The sequence below is a fragment of the Chelonia mydas genome, chromosome 17 (assembly GCF_015237465.2).
Source record: "Chelonia mydas isolate rCheMyd1 chromosome 17, rCheMyd1.pri.v2, whole genome shotgun sequence".
Classification (NCBI taxonomy): domain Eukaryota; kingdom Metazoa; phylum Chordata; order Testudines; family Cheloniidae; genus Chelonia; species Chelonia mydas.
The window spans coordinates 12,649,438-12,666,011 of record NC_051257.2 but is presented as its reverse complement, the minus strand read 5'-3'; the positions used below and the strand labels follow the sequence as shown (position 1 = coordinate 12,666,011).

The window sequence follows — 16,574 nt, the reverse complement described above, 5'->3', positions numbered from 1 at the left end:
GCTGTAACACTTTGAGTACCTTTCCCAGATCTGAAAAAGAGCTCTGTGCAGCTCAAAAGCTTGTCTCTTTCACCAACAAAGATTGGTCCAATAAAAGATATTACCTCACCCACCTTGTCTCTCTCATATCTGGGGACCAACACAGCTACAACAACACTGAGCATAAAATAACCTTTGTGATATAGCAGTAGAGTTAGTATGTTTCATGGGCAGTATATGCTAAAAGAATTATAAAATATATATGATTGCTTCCCTTTTGGAAAATATGAAGCTGGAGTTGAAATTGCTTTTATTAAATTAGTCTTACTACTTAATATTTTGTTCTGTTGATTGAGTCTTGCGTATAATAAAAAGAACCAAACAACTAAATGGCACTATTAGTGATAGTTTTATTTTGTAACAGAAAATAACTAATTTTGTTTTCATGGGTGGTAGCAGTTTATATTAAGATATGTATATATTTTCTTTAACAGACAGAACCAGTGGAGTAGAATATCTGATGGACTTACCTTGCACATAAGGTAATAATATGGAGTATCACAAGGTTATTTATCTGCTCCAGTTATTTCAGTTAATCTGATTAATTGTGATCTTTTTTTAAAATCTCAGATCATTAATGGAAGCTTCAGAGTGGAAAATTGTATTCTGCATTAATATATTTGGGGCTTTGGGTGGGAAATAGATGAAAGTATTTAGTCCAGATTCAAAAGTAATATATATGAGTCAATTTGGTATAATTCAATATGCTGAAGAGTTGAAAAAGTGTAAGTTACATCATTTCAGGCTTGCTAGACAACCGTACATGATATCACCTCTGAATTTAAACCATTTTCTCTATTCTCGGATTTCTCTGCACTGTGTGTACAGCTGGAAGTACAAAGGAAGATATAAAATGAGCAAACTATTTGGCACTTTTTAGTAGATCTTCATATTTTTAATTTGTGTTAAAATTAATATACAGGTGACATTTGTACATCAAATTGAAAGGCATTCTTAACAAGACAAAGGTTTTTAGAATAAGCTTTTTATATTTTTAAAGACACTTCTTTAGCTAAAGAAGGGGATAAGACGTAACCAAAAATAAGCTAACCATATGTTTTTTGCCTATAGTGTCCCATACATCCTGAATCAGGAAAATTGCATTTCTTTGTCAGTGGACCAAACCAGGATATGGAATGCGTATTTTAGTGCGCTTGTACTGGGACACTGGTGAATGGTGAAGGCATTACTGCTAATGCTATAATCAATAATGATTTTATTTTCAGGGCACTCCTGGCTTAAAATATTCTGGGTGCCCACCAGAATGCAACATCCTTCTTAAATTAAACCAAGGCAACATAGTGTTATAAATAAATAACAAATAACATATGTACATAAAAGGATTAAGATGCATTATAAAGAAATAAATTCTGTTTGGAAACTTTCTTAATTTAGAAATCTATGTGGAACGCATTCATTTAGTATTACATAAGATAAACATTTAAAACTTTTATGTCTCAGATAATTTTACTTTCATAAATAATTGGCATTGGAGTTTGATTTAGTGCTGTTTTTTACATTTCAAAGCAGCAAAATCTCCTTGAAAGTATCCTCAGAAGCAATTTCACTGTCAATTTGTGATGGAAGAGAAGGTTAATAATAAAAAAAGAATTTGCACCATGTAGCTAAAGGGTTTATTGAAACTATACAGAGATAAAGTTTTTCAGTGTCTTTGCCTTACAAATGACTTACTTCTGACAAGGTTTCATCGTTTAAAAATATCCATATGGAGTTGAAGGAAAGGTTTAAAAGTGGCTGTGCCTAGCTTGGATGGTAATTTTGGACCAGTTGAGATTGTTGCCATTCCATCTATGAATTATTCTTTGTATTTGTGAAAATGTATGGGGCTGCAAAATGAATTTTAACAAAATGAGTGCACAAATTCTAACTTGTTTAATATTATTTTCTCTTTGACATGACATTATAAGGACTGTCTTACCGAGATCAGTGAGGTGTACCGCTCATGGCCTGCTTTTTTCAGAATCTTCTCCCATTTGCCTTCAGACTGTGGTTTTTGTTTTGTTTAGGGCTTTTTTTGTTTTGTTTTGTTTTTGTTTGGTGGTTTGTTTTCGGTTTTTTGTGAGCACACTTAAACCTGTAACAATAAAAGCACTTTTCTGATATGGTGAACGCTTTCACTGATGATGATGTAGTACTGTGTTACATTTATACAACTGTTTCTACAGTTTGAAAATGAAATTAAAGCAAAATCTGGCCTATGTTGAAACTGCTATTCTGTCTATATCTCTGTTTAATTCCAGACCTTAATTTTAAAGGGTTTGTAAAAATGGTTTGTGAAACATTTGGAATTTAAGTGTATGAAATTTTGTAAAAGTGGCCTGTGCTTGTCCTAATTTGTGGGTTTTTTTGGTAGAACAGTTGTGCCTGTTTCAATTTTATTGACGTGGAAATTGTTAAATATCTTTCTTTTAATTATTTAAAAAATCACTTCTGAGATGTTGATAAATTACATGTACATTTACAATGCAGTGATCTTTTGTATTTTATTTTTCAAAATAAATGCTTTAAATGTGATTTTTTTGTTTTGAGTTATTAATGCAGCTTTTAACTTGAAGTTATCAGAAGCAAGGTGTTACTGTACCATTCGGGTGAATAGCTGTAATAATGAAAGATAGAATCTGAGGCCCTGAAACGTCAAACATTTATGTATATGCTTAGCTTTAATATGTGACCAGTAGGAGTACTCATGTTCTTAAAGTTAAGCACATGGAGATTTGCTAGATTGGGGCCTAATATAATGGAATTTTGTTTCCACATATGTAAATCCTGTTTTTCTAAATTTCCAGCATGAGCTAGCTTGTTTGTTGATTTTAGCACAGGGATGTTAAGATAATAAGACACTAGTAGATACTTATTTAACCTACTTAATAAATTATTTTCTTTACCAAGATTCCTCTAATAAACAGTTTAATACCTGTCGTCTATAAAACTATTATTCTCCACTCATAATAATTCAAGAACCCCTGAAATGTCATTTACACTTTTTTCCCCACTCGGAGGAAGTCATCTTGGTGATTGTGTGACCGCTGAGTGGGAGGATCTTTGTACTACAGTTACAGCTGCTTATTAAAAATTATAAATGTCTCACCAGAATATTTAAAGGACTCTGTCAAGGCATTAGTCATCATTTTGAAAATATTTTTTCTTTTATTTAAAGTAACCCACTATTTCCTTGCTAGACAATGTTTTCCCTGCATCTCACATGCATTTGCACCCTGGGTTATAATAGAAGATTGCTGGGGACACTTGGCTTGGGGTTTCCTTGGTAGAAAAAGACCATTGCTTCAGCTCTTATTGAGGAGAAAGAGGAAAGCAATGAAGGAGTAACATGGGGTTTGCAAACAAATTTACAACAAAAGAGGTAGATCAAGTTTTGAGCCTACCAAATATGACACTGTCCCTTGAACATTAGCAGTTTGTCTCGAGAGAGGGAAATCTGAAAACACGTTTGCTTTTGAACTTTTTGTTCATAAAGTATTGAAATGTAAATTATACTGCTAAAAATAGATGATTTGTCATCAAATCTTGTCTGGCAAAGTATTTTAAGAATGATTATTCAAAGGAGTTTTGTCCACTAATTTATTTCTTGGTCAATTGACTGAAGCTTTAAAGTTTGAGGACATCTTCACTCTTTTCCTCAAATATTTATTGTGGGCTCTCATCAGAATTTTTCTCTATTTAGCCTAACTCTCCCTTTTTTGTGGCTGAGAGGGACAGATTAATTATTTTTTATTTTTACTGGCAGTTTAGGGAGTTTCCTTTCTTTTTACTGCAGTGCAAGTAATTCAATTTGAATTGGTTAAAATGGAATCTAGTCTTACTTTTTAAAAATCTATATCGAAAGACATTTTTATAGATGAAAACAAGGAATGAGACATGTTTCTTTCACAATTGTTGAGTTAATTTGCTATGCTCAATGTGCAAGGAAAATTCTTCTGTTCCTGATAGCTTAGTAGAGCCAAAGAAAACACAGAGCATCCCCTAGTGACAGAATAGAGAAGTGCTGCTTTGTAATTTCTGGGTCTCAACAATCTATTAGCAAAGTCAATGATAAAACCAGTTTTGTCTTGAAAATGGTCTTTGTTATTTTCATATTGCTGTAAAACTATTAGTCTTTTCTGGAACAAAAGCCCTCTGATGTTAGCCGCAACCTTTTTTTTTTCTCCTTTCACGAGCAACAACAGATTTATTTATTTATTTTGCAATGTTCTGGTATGTATTATAACTGCTGCATTACACCCAAGTTCATGTACTTCAGAGCAGTGATCCATGACATATGTTTATTGTCAGTTTAAACACATGAAATGGTTTAGGATCTTTTAGAATGAAATGCTATATAAACATAATCATTTACAGCTAAAAATGTACAGCTGTAAACATTGTCATTACATGGTGTCCATTGGTCAGATAATGAATACTAGTCTATATTATCAGATGTTTGACTTGTATGTTTTTCTTCAATTCCTTTCTCCTTTAATAGCTTATTCATAGAAACGTAGGACTGGAAGGGACCTTGAGAGGTCATCTAGTTCTAGTCCATTACCTTGTGCTGAGGCAGGACCAAGTATATCTAGACTATGCCTGACAGGTGGTTGCGTATAGCCTGTTCTTAAAAAATACCCTCTGATGGTGGGGATTCCACAACCTCCCTTGGAAGCCTGTTCCAGTGCTTACCTATCCTTATAATTAGAAAGCTTTTCCTATTACCTAACCTAAATCTCCCTTGCTGCAGATTAAGCTGATTACTACTTCTCATGGTTTCAATGGACATGGAGAACAATTGATCACCAGCCTCCTTATAACAGCTCTTAATATATTTGAAGACTGTTAGCAGGTCCCACCTCAGTCCTCTTTTCTTAAGACTAAACATGCTCAGGTTTTTTTCACCCTTTCCTCATAGGTCAGGTTTTTTAAAAACCTTTTATCATTTTGTTGCTATACTCTGGACTCTGTCCAATTTGTCCACATCTTCCTGAAAGTGTAGTGCTCAAAATTGGCCACAGTACTTGAGCTGAGGCCTCACCAGTGCGGAGTAGAGCAGAACAATTACCTCTTGTGTTTTATGTATGACACTCTTGTTCCTGCACCCCCAGAATATTTGCCTTTTTCACAACTGCATCACATTGCTGACTCATATTCAATTTGTGATTCACTATAACCACCAGATCCTTTCCAGCAGTATACTAGCCAGTTATTCCCCATTTTGTATTTGTTCAGTCTAAATATTTTGTGGCGTAGAATGAAAGAGCTGTCATTAACCATGCAGTGAGTGATGTAGAATATTTGACTCTACCTGATGGCTATTTAAAAAAGCTCTTACACAAAAGATGCTGTCCCCATTTGACTTGTAAATATTGTACTTATTGCAAGTGATCCTTTATATGCCTGCGTATAACTGTCATATGTAAAGGTCTTGCACTTTCTCTTACTGGAGATGGGACTGTTAAGTATTGGGGTTGAGACTGGATGGCCATTGTTCGCATCTGCTGTCTTTTTGGTGGCCTGTTTGAAATGAGGTGGTGGTTTCAGCCTATGCAAGTTCCTAGTGGACAGGTGATCACAGCACAAAATGCATCACCACAGTTGGTGCTAAATGAGCATAAGAACAGCCATACTGGGTCAGACCAAAGGTCCATCTAGCCTAGTATCCTGTCTTCCAAAAGTGGCCAATGCCAGATGCCTCAGAGGGAATGAACAGAACAAGTAATCATTAAGTGATCCATCCCCTGTCGCCTGTTCCTAGCTTCTGGCAAACAGAGGCCAGGGACACCACTCCTGCCCATCCTGGCTAATAGCCATTAATGGATCTATCCTCCATGAACTTATCTAGTTCTTTTTTGAACCCTATTTTAGCCTTGGCCTTCACAACATGCTCTGGCAAGCAGTTCCACAGGTTGACTGTGTGTGGTGTGGAAAAACTTCCTTTTGTTTGTTTTAAACCAGCTGCCTATTAATTTCATTTGGTGGCCCCTAGTTCTTGTGTTATGAGGAGTAAATAACACTTATTTACTTTCTCCACATCAGTCATGATTTTATAGACCTCTATCATATCCCCTTTAGTTGTCTCTTTTCCAAGCTGGAAAGTCCCAGTCTTATTAATCTCTCCCCATCTGGCAGCCGTTCCATACCCCTAATAATGTTTGTTGCCATTTTCTGAACCTTTTCCAATTCCAATATATCTTTTTTGAGATGGGGCAACCACATCTGCAAGCAGTATTCAAGATGTGGGCGTACCATGGATTTAGAGCAGTCTGTTAGCAAAGCCAACTCCGTCTACCCTCTCTCAACCCTACTTTTTAAGGCACATTGGCAGAGAACATACTGAAGAGAAACGGTCACCTATGTTTTGTCTGGACTTCAGATTACATTCTTTAAAAAGAAGGGGTAGGTGCAGCCTTTAGCCCAATGCGCATCATTAATCTGTGTCCAATTAAAATGTTTAAAGGCTGTAAATAAGGGTCTTCCATTTGTCCTCTTAGTTGTGCTTGTATTGCTTCGTGTTACTTTCAGATGCCTCTCCGCCTAGGGGGACGTTGAAAAGGCTAGCTGAAATCGTATTTTGAAATCCAGTTTATCATGCAATGTATCATAGCTAAGAAACTCTAAGTCTACAATATGGGTGTGTGGAAAGCTTTACACAGGCACTGCCTGTTAGCCAAGATGGAAAAGCAGGATGGTGGGTAAGAGCGGTAAACAGCCAATGGTCAACCACCTGGCAGGCAAGGTAAAGCAAGGCGCAGGTGCAGCTTTTTAAAATGTATTACGGGGCTGGTACCCCGGCTCTGTTTCCGCAGCGCCGTTTTAGGGCTCGCTCCCGCCCTGGGGCTGGGTTTTCTCCGTGGTGCCTGGGGGCGACACCTCTCCTCAGCGCGCTCTGCAGCGAAACCCCTCCCGCGTCCCGCCCACACGTTTAAAGAGGCGCGTGAGCGATGGGGCGAGACCCTGCCCCTCCACCCCCCATTCCAGGGGCAGGAAGGGGGCTCCGGCACGCCGCCAGCTCTCAGGGGCCGCAATCTCGGCACGCGACCAGCCCCGCCCGTCAGGGGACAGGCCACGCCCCCTCCTCCGGCCCTGCCCTCGCTCGGCCGGTCGGTGGAGCGCGTGACGCGGCACGTAGAGCGAGGGGCACGGGGCGGGGCTGCGGCTCATCCGAGGCGGGGGCGGGGCTGCGCATCCCTTCGACGGCCTCCGCAGCTGGGGAGCCGCCACCGCAGGTGAGGGGGAGGGGCGCGCGCGGCGGTGGCGGCCGCCCCGTCCGTTGGGGGGCGAGGGGCACCCCTGGCTCTCGCTGGGGGGGGGCTTCCCGGGCAGGGGCGCCGCCGGGCTCTGCCCCGGAGAGGAGGCCACAGCCCGTCTCCGCCCAGCCGGGGTCCCCATGGGGGCGGGGGGACGCGTGTGCCCACCCCCACCGACCTCCCCCACCAGGGGCTGTGGCAGCCTCGGGAGTGCGGGGCTGGCGGTTACCCCGGGGCTGTGCCAGCCGAGCAGACAGCCCAGGCACATCACCAGCCCCCGTGGGTGGGGGGTGTTTCTAGCTGGGCGCCCTCAGACAGGGCTCCTGAAAGGTAGGTGGCCTGGGCGGAGTCTCCCCTCCCGTCCCCAAAGCCTGGAGCAGGGACCTTTGCAGCTGCAGCCCCGCTGCATAAGGGTCACTATGCACCTGCATATACTTGGGTTTGTTTTTTTTCCCCCTGTGGTGCCCAGAGTGCCTTTCTCCACCTGGATGTAATCCGAGTCGTTTACCAGGGATGTTTCCCACCTTGTGATAGTGGGATGCCTGCAGCCAGATGGGTAGATCCAGTAGTGCTTTTCTAATGGCTAAAAAAAAAAGGGGGGGGGGTCGGCAGCCCATGGGTAGACACCTACACACTGTGGTGATGGATGTCGTTTTGGCAGGTAGCTGTTTATTTTGGTTCTTAAAAAGCTGTCACTCCCAAGCATCTAAGTGAGGAAAGTTGCGATAGGGTGAGACAAAATCAAAATGGAAACTGTATAGGTCTAATTGAAACGCACAGCAAAATTTTTTAGCTGAGAGCAGTACTCCCAAAACTGCCTTAAAATTACCGCCTGGCAAGTGGGGAAACACTCCCTGGAAAAGGCCTGGTAGGGCTGCAACAGGTGTTTTAGAAACAAACAAAAATAGGTTACTTTGGACTGTTGCCACCAGGTGGCATAAGAATGGTTGTCGCAGTATGCTGGCCCATTCTTACAAATAGCGCTGCTCCTGAAGACTGCAAGTGCCAGCCTGTCAGGTGAGAAAAATAGTTTTGTAGGAAGAGCTGTTGAAGGGGACAATGTGCAGCCTTCTGGTGTTAGTCAGTGTTACTGTCAGCAAATGCAGAATGGGCAATACACACAGGCAGACTTCATCTGTTCTCTGGCATCCTCTGGTTAGTTTGGATAACCTCTACTTCTCAATGCAATTTCCCACTTAGGGTTGTTACTGCTGGTGATGCTGCTTCCAGTCATATCCACCTACACAGTATGTCTTTTGTTTTAAACTGTTCCTTCTGGTCGAACCAGACAGAATTAATTAATGGTATGTGTGCAAGATACCCTTTTGTCTTTTGCTAAGCATGTCTCATGTACCCAGGCCTTTACATTTACAATCAGTTGTATTACTGACATGTTAAACTGATTTGTAGCATTCTGCTTACCACATCTCAGGGGTTCTTTTGCTGTCTGAGAATATTCTCTCTCTTGTTGGGGGGCAGCTTTCCTTTCTCAGACTAAGGTAACTCTTCTTCCCCAATTTCTCTTCTCCGCTCAGTACACACAAACCCTTGACCATATGGGATTCATTTCAAATGTTACTCCTGATCTTCCAGTAGGCTGCTGTTCAGCCATGCACAACATTCTGTCCCTGCAAAAACCAAGGTTCCCTTGAAATCTTCTAAATCCTCTTAAAATTCAGCACAGAATACTTTTTTACATTTGAATAGCAGTGCTCTGGAAATAGGGTTGTAAAATGAACAGGCTAACTGATCCCTTGTGTTAACTTCACAAATGATACTGGATTATACATTGTTTATGTCATTTTTCATGTACATAACTTCACTGACACCACATCTCCGGAGTACTCTGCCTCAGAAGCAGTTAATTAAACCAATCTGAAAAGAGCTGAGAAAACAGCAATTGTGATAGCATTTGTATGAAACACTACACATACTCCTCCTTCAATCTGGGTTACAATAGAAGGTGAGACAGTACTAGGTATGTTGTCTTCCCTAGAGAATGAAACAAAACTAGCAAAACAGGCTCATTCAGTAACTCTGAGATTAGGAAAAAAACATATCTAGGGGAAAAATGTCAGTTAACAAGTTATGGGGAAGTAATCTTGTCCACTAAGTAGAACAGCAGTTTGTAAATTGGGAGGATATTTCTTTATAATTGGATTATTAGATGGGTCTAAGGTATCTGATGTCTAATTTAGAACAATGATACATCCTATTAAGGAAGTGTCTCCATTCATTTTCTTTTCTAGATTTGGCCTTAGTATGATGTTCTAGAAAAATTAAAGGGGCCCCAGCTACTTAATTTAGGTCCAAAATTTGTTTTTTTAATGTAAAAAAAAAAAAGATTTACAAAACCTAATGTGAACATACTTTTTTAAAATAATGAAAATATTTATCAGTTAAACAATTAAAGCAGGATTTTATGAAGGGGGGAGGAGGAGTTTGGGAGCAAATTACTTATTCCACTGCACTTCTGTGAACCCAAACACAAGAGCATTGGATTAGTGCCTGAGAATCAGAAAGTGGAACCACCCACTCAGAAAGATTTGCTTATCTTTTTTCTTTTAGGCAGACTTCTTGTTCCGGTGCTGGTCAACAGTGATAGTGATGTCAGTAGTCCATTGCATGCAGGGATGTCTGAGGGCGAGCAGGAAATGAAGCAGGTTTAGACAATAACTTCAGCTGCCTATAAATGAACATCAAAATTCAGGTTAAACAAAATAAGAATATAATTTTAATTTTTTTCTTCTGATCATTTATTTGAGTATTCATCTTCTTTCACTAATGACTGAAACATCTTACTAACAAAATTAATCTGTTCACCTTTTAAAAAAGATAAAATAAATGTTATTACAAATCCTTATTCTTGGGCTCTGATGATGTACTCTGAGCTTCATTATAGAGGCAATTGTATTGCTGGAAAGTTCAAATGGAAATGCTAGTTTTGTAGCCAAAGTTTTCAAACTTGGGTGCCTAAATGAGAACACCAAATTCCGTAACTGGGCAGTCAAACAGGATGCTGTGGAAGCATATTAATACTCATTTTAGAGGCAGAATGGAAATAAACATAGAACTAGTCTCCCAAATATAGGTGCCCAAGTTTCAAAATTGAGTTCAAAGTTTGAATGTTATCGCTGTGAGTAATCCTATAACTAAGTAACAAGGACTAAGGTAATATCAGTATTTACCAGATTAGAATCAACTGGGATAGGTTCTACCAATTTTTCCTTTGACTGACAACAAGTGAAAGCTGATCCTTAAATAACAGATGGACTGTCACTGTTGGATTGCTATTATATGTCTGGATAGAAGCATACTTTTATTTTTCTCTTTCTAACATTTTTTTTTCTTATAAAGTTTGGATGATAAAAGTTGATTAAAGGCCTTTGGAGATGGAGTAGTGAAGTTGCAGAGAAACACTCCTAATAATTCCTTCTTCTCAAAGCCTTACTTTATTGCAAAGAGGGAATTTTTAATGAGATTTTGTCACTATTGGTACTTCACAGATTATGATATTCCATGGTTATCCAAAATTCATTCTTTCTCCCTGAATGTGACATTCATATAGAATCTGAATTTTGTTAATTCAAAACAAACTCCAATGATCTGAAAGATTTGGGAGTCCCCTGAGAAATGTGGATAATTATTGCTTATCAGTAATAACTGTACATTATTATCTCAGCTTCTGTGAGATAAGAACTGGGAATATAGCAGCCAAAGCACTGGTTTTCAAATGGCAGTGTTATAAATAATACATTACCTCTAAATAAGATTGAAAATCTTTCTGTGGCACAGTGCAAGATGTAACCATGCAGCTGAAGGCTCTTGCAAGCTACCATGCAGTTTTAGGCATGTGAAGAAATTATCATTGAAGGAGTCACTACCAAAGTTTTTTTGTTCGAACGCTCTTGTTAATGTGCATTTGGGGGGGGTGCAGTGCACATGACTTTTGAGTATCAATTGTATTAGATTAAAAATAGGTCTTTATTTCATAACAAGATTTAAAATAATTGCCAAAGCGAAGTCCTTCTACCTTCATATATTTGCCTATGCATTTTATATTGTGATGAAAAGAGGGTTATGTAATGAAAGCTCATCATCTTTGTAGTTCTAGGATGTTTTTCTAATTACAGTCAGCGCCCATTTCTACCATTTGCAATGAAGATGTTTCTTATTGTGCATATGAGCAATATGTGGCATGGTCTCTAGGCCAGTCCTGTTTGTCAGACCAAGAAACGCATTACAATCTGATAAAGCAACAAACCCATTTTCTGTTCTCAGAGGCCATATGCTCTGGGTAACTGATGTTGGATCGTCTTAGTTTAAAAAAAAAAAAAAAGTAAAAAAAAAAAAAAAAAATCATCTGATCAGCTAAACACAGATAGATACAACTGCCAAGGAAATGAAGTATAATTTGTCTTTGCGGGGTCTGTCTGTAAACTCTGCCAGTGATGGAAAATAATCTATTTTAGGGTTTTATTCTGCTGCCCATCTGCTGAGTATCTGAGCACCTTACGTGTAAGATCAATAGCAATAATAATACTAGCTCTTACTTATCATTTTTCATCTATACATCTTGGAGCACTGTACAGAAGAGGTCAATATCATTATCCTCATTTTGCAGATGGAGCAAACTGAGACAAAACAGAGGTATCCTGATGTGCTCAAGGTCACTCAACCTGCCAATGGCAGAGCCAGGAATAGAACCAGGTCTCCTGACTTCCGGTCTAGTGCTATATCCATTATACAACACTGCCTTGTAGTGCCCAAAAGTGAAGTCCCAAGTGGACTTCATGGACTCATTTCTCCCTTTCAAGGGTCAAAATTCTCTTAGGAGTAAGGTTTTTTTTGTGGGGGTGGAGGGTCATCAGAATTTGGGAATCAATGTGGTGTTTGAATTGCGAGTTTCATTTGTGCGGAAAAATCATTTACAAAATTTTTTTTTAATGTTTCCTGAAGATGGTCAGATTGTGGATTCATTTGATCTCCTCTGGAAGATTGTTGCATAGTTGTATCCACTCTGTAATGGTGGTTTTATAGCAGCTTGAAAGAAGGAACTTGGAGTGATGCAGAGCTGTATAAAATCTTAAAGAAGTACATTTTCTTTGTTGGGATGATATTGTGTAGTCAGACACACCCACAGCCCTGCAAACATAGGGACCTCTGTTCACACCAACATGTAGTAGTAAAGGAATAGCAGTATTTCTAGCAGAAATATAGGATCCTCTGCTCTCTATTTCTCACATTCTGCTGATTCCTCTAGTTTGCAGTTTCCCGGCTTGTTGTTAAGCTATTCTGTACCACGATTGATGCTTCCCCTTTGTCCCCCTCCACAGCCTGGGCCAACACGCTTGTCTTCCAAGCTCCAGGAGATGTAACAAGATATTAGATGACTAACTGCCTCTGTTTCTACCAGACTATGTCCAATTGTCCAGATCGCTCTTGGTCCTTGAATGACTTCATAATACTTTGCCTCTGTGCTGCAGAGGTGTTTTGTCTTACGTTTACTGAGGCAAAATATTTTGAATCCAAGCGAAGATATTGTTAAACTTGAACAAGTAAAGTCACAGGTTGTTATGATGCTTTGCTCCATGTGTTGACCACATAGGGCAGCCCAGAGGGTCACATGGCACCTCAGTGCTGGAAGCTCAATGTAGTTCTTTAGTCTGGTCACTAGTGTCTCAGACTAATGTGTTTCTCTCAGGTGTTGTCAAGAATGATCTCTAGCCACTAGATAATAGTGACCGCAATATAGTTCTTCATCCTTGGACGTGGAATCATAAAACAATGACACTAAACTTCGGAGAAAAAAATTTTTTAAGTGGAAACTATTGAAAAAGGACCTAAAATCAAACATAAATAGATTAAAATCCTTGGATTTAGCATGGAGGGTACGATATCTTTGCAGAGTTCCAGAAGGAATGCCTAGCCCTAAACAAAAAAGGAAGCTGCAAGGCAAAGACCTCACTAGAATGACTAAGTGGCAAGATTCAAGAGGTTACTCAAGCCCAACAGTTACCCTTCAGATAATGGAAAGCCAATAGGAAAGCGTATAGACTATCGCAGGTAAAATGTAAGATGGAAACTGGAAGGGTTAAGAGAGAACAATTAACCGAAGACATGAAAACCAATTAGAATAAATTGGTCTGGACAAAACACTAGAGGTTGAGGATAGTTCCCTTGATTACAAGTCTTCTGAGGGAGCTGTTCTCCAAGGAAAGGGTTCCTCTTATTACTTTCCCACCTTTTGTTGCAGGACTCTTTGTGGTAACAGTATATAAATCTCAGTAATTCCAGCTCCTGAATGTTACTAATCCCAAATCTCCCAATGGAGCCTCTACCATGATTTCTTCTTTTACATTTGCAGTGTTTGAGCTGCAGAGAGCAAAGACAATGTTTTAGGGTCTCAGTCTGATCTGGTCCATTAGGCAAAATCATCTGGATATTCAATATTGATGTAGGGTCTAGGGCTGCTTTTAGCCATCTTCATTACAAAAAGGGCATCTGCTCCATTGCTTTAGTTTTCACAGGTCTTTAATTGAGGATGCTACATTTTGTTTGTTCGGAGATCTTCTACTGAATCATCTTGCCCATTTCCTGGCTCCAACAGATGAAACTTTCCCTGGCATTCGTGGTGAGTGTGGAGTTAACTCTGTTCCTGTTGTGCCTTTTGATGTAAAACACATTCCACTAGCATAAGACACTTGTTATAAACCTTTATGCTGTACTCTTTAGAATAAGTTGTGTATCTTTTTGTAATACGCACAATGATTGTAATCTGTTATCTTCAGTACTGTATATTTCCTCCCTAGGATGTTTATGGAAAAGAAATACTGACAGTTTTTCCTATAAACATGTTAAAAATATGTGTAGTCACTAGGCAAGAAATGACCTTGTTAATTTCAACATCCAATAAAATATTGGTGATAAGATCAAGCAGTTCTTAGGGAAATCTGATTAGGGGAAAATGGAATATTTTCTAGATAAGAGGCTACAAACAGTGGAATATGAAAATATAGTAGCTAAGCGACCTTTTAAGGTACTTACCCCTCCTTTTGTGCTAAAGTGAGTTGGGAGAATGGTTAATATCTCCAGTGGTATGCACATGCAAAGTATTCTGTTGTGTGTTGCTTTTGGAGTAGTAGAGAAGGGAATTCTTTGCAGTTAATATAGCTGGAGCGTTCAAGTAAAAAAATATTTGGCACCAAGAGCTATTCCAAAGCTAAAAGTTGAGAGGTTTATTAATGGATAATGCAGTCTTCTGTTAGGTCTGTATTTCCCATCATGAATAATTAAAGATTTTTATTTTGGGGCTGGTTGGGGGTCAGTTCTGCTTGCGGTACATCAACTGGCAGAAAAATTAAACTGTTTCCTTTTCAGAAGAAATAGAGGCCAGTTGGTTGCTTCATGAAACGCTTGTTCTGATTGTTTGCATCTATTGCCGAGTCTGTCAGAAAGACACTGAGGTGGCTGTTGCTATTATAAGCCATGCTTTCCTTTTTGTTCAATCTTTTTAAAAACACTTTTTTAGGGGGTTGGGGATTAATGGAAGCTAGGGCCAGTGAAAGGTGTTGAACTGACAACCCATGGAGACTGCAGTTCTCCAGCTGCAGGACAGATATAGTATGGGAGGCTTTCTACCCTCAGCATTCCTCAAACCTGAGCTGGATGTATAGACTCACCTCTAGAAGGTATTTTGGTATCTATGTCCATTAAATCATTAGTCGTTAACATTAACTGCCCACTGCACCTTGAATAGTCTCTTGCAACATGTTAACTCATTATTTGTTCCACCCTTGTATTAACTGTGACACTTTGAGTACCTTTCCCAGACCTGAAGACGAGCTTTGCGTAAGCTCAAAAGCTTGTTTCCTTCACTGGCACTAGTTGGTCCAGTAAAAGATATTACCTCACCCACCTTGTCTCTCTAATATCCTGGGACCAGCATGGCTACAACAAGGCTGAGACTGCCAACAAGATTGCTAGTTTTGGTGATTTTTTAATTTTTTTATAATGTTTAAATTCTATTCTCTGTGGGTTCTTATGCTGTGTCCATCACTAGTATCTGATGGGATCCCCCTGAGATCAGGAGTTAGACCACCAAACTCACTTCACATAGCCTGCTAAGTAACCATTGATGGTGGTTGAAACTCTCCTACAGGAATAATGTTTCAGTGGTTAGGTTGCTAACTTGGGAAACCTAGCTTCAATTACCTGTTCAGCCACAGACTCCCTCTATGATCTTGGGCGAGACACTTAGCCTTTCTGATCCTCTGTTTCCTCCCTGTAAAATCGGGACAATAGCACTGCCCTTCCTCACAGGGATGTCATGAGGATACACACAGTAAAGATTGAGAAGTGCTCAGATTCTTTGGTAATGGGAGGCCATATAAGTATTGTAGTACATAGCTAAGTTGAGAGTGCTGGTGTATCTGACATTGGGGGTGCTGGTGGTTGCAGTTTTTTTTTAAAAAAGCTACTGTAGACATACGTGGACACTATCAGGGATAGCTGGTCCAAAATTAGGGGTTTTTTTGGTCAGGTGGAAGAGGGTAAAGTCAATTCTCTCACTCCCCTTCAGATAAATGATTTGGTCATATTATTACTATTAATTTATTTTTTTAAATAACTCAGTGCTGGTATCTGTTACCTGTGAACAGCCTGGCTTTGATAAATAAGTGACATTGGATAAGGAAGCAGATCACTGTTAATGTAGAAGCTTAAAAACAAGAGACACTTGAAGTGCTAGGTTTTGAAGGACTACTGCAGACGGGATCCGAGAATGGAGAAAAGAATCCAGGAACTCATACCCCTTCAACCAGAAAGGGTAGGAATGTGGGGTGGAAGCAGATGGTAGCTCATTACAAAGAGCTAAATTGTTGTGGGAGAGGCTACTGGTAGCCTGTTTTCCTGTGAAATGGAAATAAAAACTGCTTAATAATACAGTTCACAGGTTGGTTATACTAAAAACTGCAGAGTTTCTTTATTTTACTTTCTGACAGACTGAGAGCAGTGGTGATGGGTTTTGAAGGGAATTCAGTCCCCAGGCTGGAGGGATGATGAGGACACCCTATGGATGTGTTGGAAATGAGGCTAGAATGCCAATGTGAGAGAAAGATAAGACATGTAAGCAAAGATCCTAATATTGGAGTGATGCTTGCTGTTTTGAGCAGTCCCATTCGTGACAAAATACCAGTATCCAGCCCAGAGTAATAACAACGTAAAAACCAGCTACAAACTTAAGTGAGAATAATAGGATAACACAAGTGTATGTTTCAT

At 39.5% G+C, this 16,574-nt stretch overlaps 1 protein-coding gene across 26 annotated transcripts in view; it reads left to right on the top strand.

Annotated features, from left to right (window-relative positions):
* The window catches only part of TPST1 (tyrosylprotein sulfotransferase 1), a 96,274-nt gene that overhangs the window by 59,557 nt on the left and 20,143 nt on the right, over positions 1 to 16,574 (top strand). For 18 of the 26 annotated variants that reach the window (XR_006286289.1, XR_006286299.1, XR_006286293.1 and 15 more), the window contains one exon: positions 474 to 521. Coding sequence is in view for 9 of the 26 variants with exons in the window: in XM_043531038.1 (XP_043386973.1) it covers positions 474 to 521 (48 nt within the window). In the remaining 17 variants the exon portion in view is untranslated. Of the gene's footprint in view, positions 1 to 473; positions 522 to 1,967; positions 2,575 to 7,229; positions 7,275 to 8,495; positions 8,600 to 9,863; positions 10,006 to 13,816; positions 13,930 to 16,574 lie in introns of those variants that run through there. The other 8 variants (XR_005222631.2, XR_005222628.2, XR_005222629.2 and 5 more) reach the window with 3 other exon arrangements.